General features: G+C 40.9%; 1 protein-coding gene across 1 annotated transcript; it reads left to right on the forward strand.

The window, feature by feature from the left end:
• The first annotated feature begins 606 nt into the window (after window positions 1-606).
• On the forward strand, window positions 607-12,704 carry LMOD2 (leiomodin 2). Its single transcript, XM_044423094.1, has 3 exons — window positions 607-1,389; window positions 7,585-9,054; window positions 12,306-12,704. Exons 1-3 carry the CDS (start codon window positions 1,117-1,119, stop codon window positions 12,330-12,332), a joined length of 1,770 nt encoding a protein of 589 aa, XP_044279029.1. The 5' UTR covers window positions 607-1,116; the 3' UTR covers window positions 12,333-12,704.
• Window positions 12,705-13,167: the final 463 nt, after the last annotated feature.

The following is a 13,167-nucleotide window of genomic DNA, read 5'->3' on the forward strand; positions in this document are numbered from 1 at the left end:
ATGCCCATTGGTTGCTTGCATATTTTTAAAATGCTAAAGATTGTGATAATAGTCACTTTTATAGGCAGGATCTGCAAAAAGGTAACTGATATTCAGAAACATACACAGATGGGCAAATCTGCATCTTCCTGATCCCTTTCACTTCGCATGTTTTTTTTTTCTCATTAAATCACTTTTTTAAAAAAATCCTTTCAAAACACATATTTTATATAGTAAAATGTCTATTTTATTTCAAAATATATTTTGATATTGCATATTTTGATAGGTGTAATCTGCTGAGGACTGTGTTGCAAAATTCAGAGACCTACTAAATCTTTTAAACAGCTGCATTTTTATCTGCACATTAATCAGTTCACTGAATGCTTCAACTATGCCCACAAAATGGGCTCTTTTGCTCCCTCGCATAATCAGAGGCAGTATCAAACACTGTGGATAATTAGGTTCTGACTCCACCCTAACAAATCCTCAAAAAATAAAATTGTGATCCCACCTTTGCTTTTGCTCTTTTTTAAACAGAGGATGCAATCATTGTCCACTTTGTCTACATTTTTTAAAAAGTGCCTGACATCAGCTGAATGGGTTGTACGATGATCTTGGGAATGTGTATTCTCCTGGCTTCATATTACATTTGTGAAGATTACGAGTCTTAAACCTGGCATAGTTCTTGGCCCTTCCTCCTACCCTGCTCTTCCCAATAACCATTAAAATGAGGGTGCTAGAACCGTGGAGCACAAAGTGTTTGCGAGTGTGCTTTCTGTTTTATTTCCCCACAGGCTTGAAGTGCATAGATGAGTGTACATTTTCCTTGTATCAGACTGTGCTAAATATGGTTATGGTCAGTGTGTCAATAATCCTGGTGTTTGAGAGACATACAGACACTGGTGTGTCGGGACATTCTTTCTCTTCAACTCTCCTGCTGACGTCTGATGCTTAAAACAGAGCATGCTTTCATCCTTCTGTACATTGTCGCAACCCCCTAGGAATACTTTTAAAGGGTGCTGCAGCTACTTGGGGAAACAGTCGCTGACCAAACCAGATTCAGACACCTTGATTTCAGCTTTCGTGAATGAGGCATTGTAGTTTCAGCTTTACCTCAGCCTGACAAAAGAAGGGACCATGTCGAACTTTGGCTATAGGCGAGAGCTTAGTAAATATGAAGACCTAGATGAAGATGAGCTCCTTGCTTCTCTAACTGATGAGGAGCTGAAGGAGCTGGAGAGAGAACTGGAGGACATTGAGCCTGACCGGAGCCTTCCAGTGGGGCACAGGCAAAAGAGTCTCACGGAGAAAACTCCAACAGGAACTTTCAGCAGGGAGGCACTGATGGCCTACTGGGAAAGGGAGACCAGAAAACTACTAGAAAAAGAGAGACTCGGGGCATCTGAAAAGGTAGGACAGCCTTCTAGAAATAATTCCTCTCATTGTAAACTCTTGTTTAAGTAAACAGCTCTCCTCTCGGTATTTGCTATTGAACTAGATGGTAGCCTTTTTTTTTAATGAAAGTGAGAATACTGCAGCATGTCAATGAAAGATCTCTTCATCTAACAGAGAGGGATGATTGACATATTCACAATGGTAGAATGCTTATGAGAACACTCATCTCTCTTAAGGCTGTAGATAGGAACACTTCAATACATGCATACATGCTAGGTTGCTGTGTTCAAGGATTTGTTTTCATTTTTAAAATCAATACATTCCTATACATGAGGAAGTATTCCAAAACTTAACCAAGCTTTGGAAGTATTCCAAAACTTAACCAAGCTTCAAATGAAGAAGAGATTATCTTTGGTTTGGAAAGGAGACTGTACGGCCCTCCAAATGTTGATGGACTACAACTCCTCTCACTCCTCACCATTAGCTATCCTTGCTAAAACTGATGGGAGTTCCAACATTAGAAGAACCACACCTCACCCATCCCTCTGGTATGTGATGCTGCCACACATATGTATTTAATCTTCAGTGGCATATTTCATCTACACAATGCTTGATAGTCACATGCTCTGGGGCAGCTGAGGCCAAAGTGTTGGCTTCTTGGCTTCTTATTATCACCATCACGAAATTCAGAAAGCCAGAACAGGTCCACAGTGGAGGCAAGGAGGTACAGCCAATTTAGTGTGATAAGGTACCTACTCATGAATTGCACAAAATGAGGAACAGAATCATCACAAAAGAAAGAAAGAAAGAAAGAAAGAAAGAAAGAAAGAAAGAAAGAAAGGTGACACTGAGTTCCATAACATGTGAAATTGTTAATTTATATGGATCAGTGTATATTTAGATATAATGATTTTAATCTAAATCTACAGCTCACTTGACCATAGTGTGTAAGACTGCGATGAGGAGTGTGTCTTGCTCAAACTGCCCGCAGGACCCGGCTCTTTCTTCTCCTGGAGCTTTATAGCAGCCTTGGAATAGAGCATGGCTTCAAAACAGAGGACTACCCTCTGGCAGCCCTTCAAACAGAGGGCTATTCTCTGCAACAGGGCGTACATGGCTATGGGAGAAGAGACATGGGGACAAGCTACATTCCTTGCTGCCCTCCATTATTTCCTAGATTACATGGAAACTACCCCCCACCCCCACTGCCCTGGCCAGTAGATAATGTTTTCCCCTGCAGGCATTCACTTGTGACCAGTGGAGTGCAAGAAGAATGGCATTCAGTGGACAGGAGCTTGTGCACTCATCCCTACTCCCCAACCTGATGGCATGGATAATTTAAATGCTTAACACAGAATAGAAATCTATAGCATTAATGCAGCTCATGCATTCTAAGAAGCTAGGTTGCATCCAACAGTGTCATTCTACCAGCAGGAGGAGACTGATGGCAGAACAGTTGCCCCCTTCTCTCCTTACCCCCCCCATGTGTCTCCTAAATCTGCCTTGGCAGGTTGGAACACATTTCAGACATAAGGTGGGTTGCAGGAGGGCGGCTACAAGAGAGAGGGGAGGTCAGGGAAGTCCCTTTGTGTCAGTTGACTCCAACCTTCAGTTTGTGTGTGTTGCTTTTATTGCATAATTTGCTATAGAAAAGTCCTTGCTTATTTATTTATTGAGACTAACTGAGAATAATGGAGTGACCTACTAGCAGGTCCCCATACAGTCCTTCCGCTCATCCTTTCTCTAGAGAACAACACAATTTGTCACAAGTGTTCTGTGGGTCACTGGTGTCTTGGACAGAAACTTTGCACAGCATTATAAACAGGTGCATAAGCACAGGAGAATTTCAAAAGCAGTTTGTTCGAGAGAGTAGGAGTGGAGGCTGTGCTGAAGAGACTAGTGGGAAAGATGGGAATGATCCTGTTAAATTAAAGTGCTTTTATGCAGGATTGATTCCTATAGGGAAGATCTGAGCTCACGCTAGACTCTTCCATCGAAAGAAATGCAATGGAAAAGTGCCTAATGTTGGTAGGATTGTGTTGGTAGGAAATCTGGAAGGGCATGCAAAGCCCTCCTGCACACTTAAATCAGTTCATTGGCATCACAACCACTAGACAGTTTCCAGAGACTGCATGGCAGCTTCTGTGTGCCTAGCTGGCTCTGAGGTTCCCTTCTGAAGGCAGCCACAACCAACAGTGAACTGTGTGCTCCTGGCTATCACAGGAATTTCAGGGCTGGTTGATGCTCACACAGATTTCTTTGGCCTTGTTAATCTGTTCCACAACCCCTTAGGGTGGACTGAGTTCTCTCTCTCTCTCTAAACGTTAACCATTCTTTCCTGTCTGGTGCAGTGAAAAGAATGGTGTTTGGCATATGATTGTAGCCATCCAGCCAGTCCTGTGCTGTGTATTAAGGCCATCCGCCCTTACTTGGATTGTCTTCAGTCACCATGGTAAATTCAAACTATTCACCATCTTAACTAGGTATTTCAGATCTGGTTAGTATTACATAATGTGTCGTGTGCACACGCTCAGATGAGATTCCCAGGCATGTGTGAGAAACAGCCTGTTTTGGTGGGACTGAGCTCAGACTCTGAGGATGATGAGGTGCTGGCTGAACCAGACAAGGCTTGGAACTCACACATTGATAATGGAATTGTTGTTGTAATAGACAAGCCTGCACCTGCAGACTCAATCCTGCAGTATCAGTCTGAGTCTGCTCTGGATGAGCATGGCTCAAGGACATCCATGGGGCCCAGTCTTCCCTCTTGTGGGGATGGAGAAGAACGAGAGGGAGGAGATTTGGAAATGGGTAGTCTCTCGGATGGAGAACGCCAGCCTCCTGAAGATGTGGACCTGAGGGCCTGTCATCACAGCCACAGGCTGGCCCAATTAGGGGCTAAGAGTGCAGGACGCAGGCGCGACTGGTTCCACAGTGCCCCTCCTTCCAGAGACAGGTCCTGAAGGGTTCATAAGCAAAGCTTTGGGTAAAGGGGGACAGAGAGGGTTCAATATCTCTTTGTGTATGCTTAGAGTCTTCTATGTAGAATAAAGATGCTTACAAGAAGTGCTGGAGAATCTGTCTTGCTTGGGAGGGAATGCCTAGCTCACAACATAATGGTTAAGGTTGGTTAATAGCATCTTTAACTAAAGATTACCATAAGTAAGGAGATGAGTTGAGGGAAGGAACATTCAATTCTGGGCTTGATTGTTACAGCAAAATCCTTTATATGCCTACTCAAAAGGCATACTTACTGAGTTCCCAAGGAATTGGATACAGGATTAAAGCCTTAACCTTTTAGCTGGGTATTATGTCTACTGTTCACCAGATCTAGATCTTCAAAGGAAACCTATTTCTTTAAAAGGTTATACTGGTCAAAAATCAGCATATTTTCTCCAGATTAAAAGGTCTTGCAATGTTTATGGAAGATCCTCAAATTTCTATTCTACATTTTAGCTAAGAGATTGATAGTATGTCACTGTGTCAAATGCTGGGCTGGGATTCAGCCTTAGGGGAGGTACTTCAGTTTTTATAATGGAAGGGGGGAAGTTTGGTAACCACCAAATGGTCAGTGTTCGAGGAAATGGGTTGGAGCAGGAGAAGGGGGCATGGCCACATGCAGGCCCTGAAAGAGGCAGTTGAAAGCCCAGGCAGGACACATGTGATCTTTAGGCCTGAGGTTAAACTCCTCTATTACAGAATAAGAAGTATCACAATAAGTATGAAAAACAATTCATGAACCATGATATTCCAAACCCTCCCCCTCCCTATCACTCTGTATGCAACAAATGTCTATTTTATATTTGGTTTTCATTCATTTAAAAGAAGGTGTCTGGAGACCATGTTCTCTTTACCTGGTCATCCTGGTTCTAATGAAAAGCTGGGTGGGGGAAACAGGCAGGCAAAATGACTCACACACTGAAAATAAAAATAAGCGAAAAGCGTTTTCCAAAATTATAACTGACAATATCTCAGCAGTTGGCCATACACATCTCACCTTAAAGGAAGTAGTCTTTTTTCTCTTGTGTCCCTTTGTTTCTTTTGTAACATTATCATTTGTTTTTGTACAGCATCAAACTGGAACAACTAAAGAGAGAATAACATTCCAAGGAGTATACAGATTATAGAGCTATATTTACCACTGGACTGATAGGGCTGTGTACTCTGCCCATGTAAAGCAACACCATTCCAGTTGACTTCCATGGAATTATCTCCCTTCTCGATTGGCGCTTATCAGAATTGAGCTGGAGGAATGTAACCAAGCACTAGAGCTAGAGTGTTGGTATGCAGTCCATCAAAATATTAATATAGTATTGGTCATACAGGCAGCCCAGCAGTGACAAATAAATGATTATAAAAACAATTCTGCAATAGAAACTAGTAAACAGTAACAATCAAGATGCAACAAGGCCTTCAGAACAGTGTAACGCAATAGCACACCCAAATAGCAAGCACTGTTATGTCTCATCTGAGAAGGCACAAGCACAGTTAATTCTATACCTAATTTCAGCCTTCACTTGAGGCCGGTTGGCACTTCTCTGAAATTGTTCTCCCTTTCAAGCACAATTATTATTGTAACTTTAGCTCCAAACATTTAGGACATGATCCTTTTGCATGACAGGCACAAGGCGCACATGCAGAAGATTCCAACCGGGATCAACAGAGCTGTGGTTCCCTAGTTATACATACATACAGAGGTGCAAATACTAGCAGAAGAAGTGCAATGGAACATTAGGCAGAATGTGAGCAGTCAGCATTGCGCTTCATACAGTACTCATGTCTGGAGTAGCAGTAACATGCATCAGGCAGAGACAGAGGATCTCTGGGGATTCCTACTCCCCAGAATGCCTCATGGGCCAATGGGGAAACATAATGGAGAGTACACAGGAGCTACATGAACAATCCAAGAAGACTAAAACTTCAAGAATTTTCTCAGCCATGCTTGCTAGTAGTGATATTTGTTCTCCCAGGTTTTTCACTTGTTTCAGCTATAATTTCTGACTGTAGTGCAACTACTGTTGGCAGCTGGAGGAAGGATGTCAAAACTGGATTACCAGTTAAGAGGGCAGACATGGCTGCCTTGGGTTTCAGTTTCCTTCATTGTGAAATATTGGAGATTAAAACAGCTGAACTTGCTTATGCATAGGTTGTGGTTAATGAGAGGTAGATGTAGTAACTTCCTAAACGTAGGTGAGTTGGACACATTCTCAAGAAGGCACAGAAATGGATAACATAAGCCAGGGATGGGGAAGCTCAGGTCTGCGCCCCAAATCTAGCCCTCCATGACCTTCATTCCCAGTTCTAAAATGCTGAAATGCCTTTCCCAAGGCTTAGTTAGTGCTACTCAGAGCTTTTTTATTTTTGGTCTTTTTAAACTTTTCATCCTAGCTCTTTTGCCTTGGAATGGGGTCTTCCAGGGCTTTACCAAAAATAAAATAAAGCCGTTTTTAGGCTATAGCACTAAAATAGATTTCCCTACTGTAGCTATATGCTGAAATGCCAAGACAATACATAAGAGCTTTGGCAAACATTCTTAATTTTTTTTAATGTTTAGCATTTCTTATATTTATTCACAGAGTCTATTCCTCTCACAACAAGCAGGATGCAGATATAATGTTCTACGGAAAAAAGACAAGATGCATGTGCACACACAATCATAATTATCAGGGGTGAAATAATGTCCACAGGAAACATAGCATAAGACATAATATGGAGCCCTCTTCTTACTTTATGGCATTCCTTGGCTATTTATGCAGTGCAGTTCACTAGCCGCATATTTTCAATATAAGGCTAGGTTCAACTCATTCATGCATCTGTTCCTTTGCTCCCCAAAACCACAACTTGTAAGGTATTCCAGCTTCTGCTGTGTTTCTGGACAATAAACCATTAAATCAGGTTTGGCCTTCCTGTTGAATGCCAATATTTTTCCTCTACTTTAGGGTGACATGGTTGGTTTTACCTGTAATGGTATAGCCAATCATGAATGCAGTAAAGCTGAAAAACAACAAAGAAAGCAACAGTCATAAAATGATACTTCCTTGATAAAGGAGAGTGTTATATTATTTGACTTGTTCTCAGTGATGCTGTGGATACTCTCAATTAAGTGTCCATGTCACAAAACTACAGAATTCCAGATTCCAAAGATTGAAACCCTAAAGAAAAAAGATAAGTTTTTACACTGATAAATACTGAACCTTCATTCTCTTTTAGGATTCTCAACAAGAACAAGAAGAAGATGATGATGACAAATCTGAAGAAATTAATGAAGAGTATTTCACAGGGAGGAACAGTGAAGTCTCTGAGGAGGCATACCTTGAAGGAGATGAAGAAAAGGATGACAAAGAAGAGGAGGAAGAATTGGAGGAAGAAGAAGATGGAGAAGGAGAAGAAGAGGAGGAGGAAAGTGGTTCAGATAATGATAATGAGGAAAAAGAATTTGCTGAAGAGGCTAAAAAGACTGCCAATACTGGACGCAGAAGAAGTTCACTCAAAATTAAACTTAAAACATGCAATAAGAATGAAAATGAAGTTGTTACGAATGGTCACACTGAAAAAGATGCAGAAGACTTAAGTTACAGAATGGGTGCCATGCACCCATGTGGAAATCCAACTGTGATTGAAGATGCTTTGGAAAAAGTTAGGGACAATGATCCTGACACCACTGAGGTCAACTTAAACAACATAGAAAATATTACTCCTCAAATGCTTATGCATTTTGCTCAAGCCCTCAGGAACAATACTGTAGTAAAGACTTTTAATCTGGCTAACACACATGCTGATGACAATGTTGCAATGGCTATTGCAGGTATGCTAAAAGTGAATCAGCATATAACAAGTCTGAACCTTGATTCCAATTTTATCACAGGCAAAGGAATAATAGCTATTATGAGGGCTTTGCAGAATAACAAAGTTTTAACTGAATTCCGGTTCCACAATCAAAGGCATATAATGGGCAGTCAGGTTGAAATGGACATTGTTAAACTTCTGAAGGACAATACTACTATTGTGAAGCTGGGCTATCACTTTGAGCTTGCTGGACCAAGAATCAGTATGACAAGCATTCTGACAAGAAACATGGATAAACAAAGGCAGAAACGGATGCAGGAACAAAGACAGCAAGAGTCCAATTGGGATGGAGCAAGCAATCCAAAGACTAAAGCTTTGCAAAAAGGAACTCCTGGTTCTTCACCCTATTCATCTCCCCGGAGTTCACCTTGGTCATCTCCAAAACTTCCTAAAAAGGTCTCAACTATTCAACACCAGCCTTCTCCCAAAAATTCGCCTCTGTCCTCTCCAAAGTTACCTAAAAATGTCCCTCCTGTTAAAATCCACCCCCCATCCCCACCCCCACCTCCTCCACCTCCTCCTCCTCCTCCACCACCACCTCCTCAGATAGTTCCAGAGAAAAAGGCACCAACAAGAAATATTGCTGAGGTTATCAAACAGCAGGAAAGTGCCAAAAGGGGGGCTCTAGAAAAGAAACAGAAGAAAAAAGGCAAGAAAAACAAAACAAAAGAAAAGGAGATCTTAAAAGAAATTAAACATTCATTAAAAGCAGTCCCAGACAAGAAGTTAGAAGGAGGTTCACGTCCGTCTTCCCGACCTTCTACTCCAATGAGATCCCTCCACAGTGATCTCATGGATGCAATTCGTGCAAGCAGTATAAAACAGCTAAAGCGGGTAAGTATTTTCATTTATTTATTTGGAACATTTATATGCTGCCCCATTCGCAAAAATTTCAGAAGCTTATTCAGATAGGGAAACAAATTATGTGATGGGTATATGATGGTTTAAAAAATAAATCCATGAATGATAGATGACATCATGAGATTAGTATTATCATCAAATTTGCAATACACAATTCTAAACGTACTTTTACAATATATAAAATACAGTCATTTGTCTTGGTTTGTACCATTGTGCCGTTAAAAATATCTCGAGTCTGAGTTAAAATATTATTAGTTATTTTGTATAGACAAAAAAGTATTAGCTTGATCAGTCCCTGATAAAGTCATTTTCAGTAACCTTTTCTTCAGAAAATTATGGAGATTTGGATAGTTGGAAGACAGCAGGAGTGATAGGAGAGACCGAACAAGTAGAATTCTCCAAAAAGTGCTAAGGATAGTAGCCTTATTTAGTTGCAGAAATATTCTGCATTCTTGACATGCTTGATTGGTTTCAAGTATTAACAATCTTTGTTAGAGTCAAAAGCCAAATTTCCTAAATGGGTTCCTTTACATTTCATGATTTTTGGGAGAGCCAAGTACCAGAACAAGTGTTTTCCTCAAAATGAGAACTCTTCATTCAAGAGACAAGACGTAATGTGTAAGCATCACTGGGCACCTGGCAGGGCTTACTCTGCTGGTTGCTAAGTCTTCTGGTCTTCCCCCTACCCCTCCTCACCATCACTACAAACAATGACAGAAAAGCAGAGATGATGCAAATGCCTCTACCTATTTTGTGCTATTCCATTGGTGATTGTAGGGATTGTGTTGCCAGAGGGAGAGGCAAAAAGTTATGGCTTGGAGAGGAGGAGACCAGACAGAGGAGGCCAGGTGGGAACTCCGGGGGCACTTACTCAAGGCTTTCCCCATTTAAAAAAAACCAAACACACACCTGGAATCAACACTGTTGGATGCAAATGAACAGATTTCATTAGCATTTCAGAGGAAGTTCACCTCTTTGGCTGAAATAGACCAGTTCTCTCCAAAGCTACATGACTGGAATTATTCCCTTGAGATTGCTTACTACTTACTTTACACTTGAACCAGATACAATTGTTTTAAAACATTTTCAATTCCTAAGGGAGTCTGGGGAGTGGAGAGAAGTACACAACAGGTCTTCTTGCTTTAAAATGTATTGTGTAGTTATGCCCAGCTCAAAACAGGAGGAGTTGCTGGACTTCTGGATGGCTGAGGGCCCTCAGCTGTGGTGTCTTTAGCAATGAAAATGGATCAGAGCAAATCAGATTTCCAGTGTCAGGACTAAAAGTGGAAGAGTAGGCCTGAGTATGACCAGTGGAGAGAAGATGCATGTGTATTTGAGAGAGAGAGAGAGAGAGAGAGAGAGAGAGAGAGAGAGAGAGAGAGAATTCCAAGCAACTGGGGAGAAAATGTGGAACATCCTGAGTGCCAATAAAGAACAATAATGTGTTAATACTTTTTGTAGCCAATATTATTACACCTCATTTATATTACATCTTTTTTTCTCTCTTATGGGGAACCAAAGGAGGCTTATACAGACCTCCTCCACTCATTATATCTACCCAGCAGCAACCCTAATGAGGTGGGTTAGGCTGAAAGTGAGTGACGGGTCTAAAGTCATCCAATGAGCTTCATGGCTGAGTGCAGACTAGAACCTGGATCTCTCAGATCCTCAGTCTAAACACTCAAACCACCAGACCATACTGGCTGTCAAATAACCAGAATGTTGTGTGTTCACATTTTTCTGTAGCCTTTGAAAAAAGAAATCTACATTTCCAAAACTTGTGGGGCTGTGATAAAACCTTTTTCAAGGGCACCCAGAACTTTTTTCTTATTTTCTCCCCCGTTGCTTCCTCCTTCATATGTGTGACTTCCCCTCCCATTCAACCATCATTTATATATTTTCGGGCCCTGAAACAATGTTTTAATACATTTCTAGAGCCAAAAATGCCCCCCTTTATTTTTATTATTCTATAACACCATCTATTTCATGTTATTCTACCACACACCATTATTTTTATTTTGGGGTAGAATGGGATGTAGAATCCTAATATGGCAAGTGGCTCTTGAATACAGGCATGTTTATATAAAGTACTTCCATTTTCTGCAATTGCATGATGGGAAGCGTTTCTGCTCATCTCATCCCTTTCTCCCATGTTAGGATTCTAAGGGTATGTGGGAGCAACCCTGACAGCAGATGTGAAAAACTGCCCCTTATCATAGGAATGCCAATATCTGAATCTGGGTGGTAGAATTCAGAGGCTTCAGATACTGGTCTGGGAGCAAAATCAATCCTTTCCCATAGATGGCTAGGTTCTATAAAGTTTGCATCAACTGTCAATAAGAGCTGCACAGGTATGGAACACATATGCTTGATAGAACATGGACTCTCTGTTTCTCCACACACACACACACACACACACACACACACACACACAACCCACTGGAAGTTGTCCTCATTTGGAAGATGTGCAGTGGGCCTTTGAGAAAATGCATGAAAATAGCTATAATGACACGTGCAACATGACTAGGAACCACACATGTAATCTCAGATGCATTCCTTGCAGTTGTATCTGAAAACAACGAAGTCTTGATACATACACATGTTGTAGGTCTAGCAAACACAAAATAACATAGCTTTGTAGGTAGTGATTGGCCATCAGGTAGCCAATCTTGCTGTATCCATTAATCAGGATGAGCAACAGTGGTCCAATATCACAGAAAAGAGCACTTTCTTTATGCAAGAAGTATATTAGAGGGGCAAGCAGTCATGTCATGTGGTTGAGCAATGCCCTATTCAAACCACTGGTGGATTATTTCGGTGAGGTCAGGAGGATGGGGATGACTTGGTAGGAATGAGGTTTCTTTTCCTTTTTTCTGTTTTTCTTTTTACTGCTATCAACAGGAAGAACTAAACTACCTGGCTGACATAGTTTAGGATCCATTTGTTTGGTTTCTTGGGGAAACAATGGGGCTTAGGATCTGAAATGCTTCTGACACACTCCTGCAATACCCAAGAGCTTTGACTCCTTCCTTACATGACATCTACACCTTGGAGATTTTCATGGGCTAACAGGGGGCCTCCCCTTCTAATAACCTCTCAGCTGCACTTTCCTGGCTTTAAAATCAATCCCAAAGATAATTTTCACTCCTGATAATTACAACTCCTGATTGTTTCATTTCTAATTAATATTTCTAAATGAAAAAAAACCTTTTTATTTTTTTAAGGTGGAAGTCCCAGCAGCTTTGCGATAACCAAACCCACATAATGGAAAGGATTGAAAATACTGTGATGGTTAAGAGAAAGCTACAGAATTTTTCTGCAGTGATGCAACAGACTCATATAAATGGCTTCAAAGACGCACTCTTTGATTTATAATATGAAGCAAGAGACCTATGGAATATCAAGTAACACTTTAAAGGATGCATCCATATTTTTTCTTTTGTAAATATGGAAAGTACTTTTTTATCTAATGAGATTTCTATGAAGAAATAGTTTATTTAGATACTCTTGTTGATACCAAGCAGCACAGAACATGTTCTTTCTACAGAGAAGCAATTGTTCAGTGACCTGTGCTGTTGTTTTGTCTGCCTCATGAATTTACAATAAAAGTGGTTTGAATTTAAGTGACCAAGCAATCTTTAAATCATTGTGTGCCCATTAGCAATATTCTGTGGGGTTAGGGGAGCATGTAGCAATGAGGCAAGATAATTCTTCATATACCTAAGATTAAGAGTGAATCCATCTCATATAAGGCCACCACATTAAAATGCTGGAAATGCTGGGTGTGCATAGCAGCAGATGGAAAATCCAGGAGCTCTCAGTACATGGATTGCAACAATCACTCTGTCTCTCCACACGGAGCTGGTCATTGTTAGGAATGTGTGATGATAGCAGGAAATCCTCCTTTTAATCAAGGGGATTGACATGAGTAGTTCTTGCATGCTGTGGCTGTCCAGGAGCTGAGGTCACAGGGATATTTCACAGAGAATTGCATTGTATGAAGCTGCAAGTCATAAGTCCTGCATACCACATTTTTCGGTACATTGCTCTTGCACATGTCTCTAACACAGAAACAAATCCTTTAAA

The sequence above is a fragment of the Varanus komodoensis genome, unplaced genomic scaffold (assembly GCF_004798865.1).
Source record: "Varanus komodoensis strain SLA01 unplaced genomic scaffold, ASM479886v1 scaffold13_1, whole genome shotgun sequence".
In the NCBI taxonomy this organism is placed as follows: Eukaryota; Metazoa; Chordata; class Lepidosauria; order Squamata; family Varanidae; genus Varanus; species Varanus komodoensis.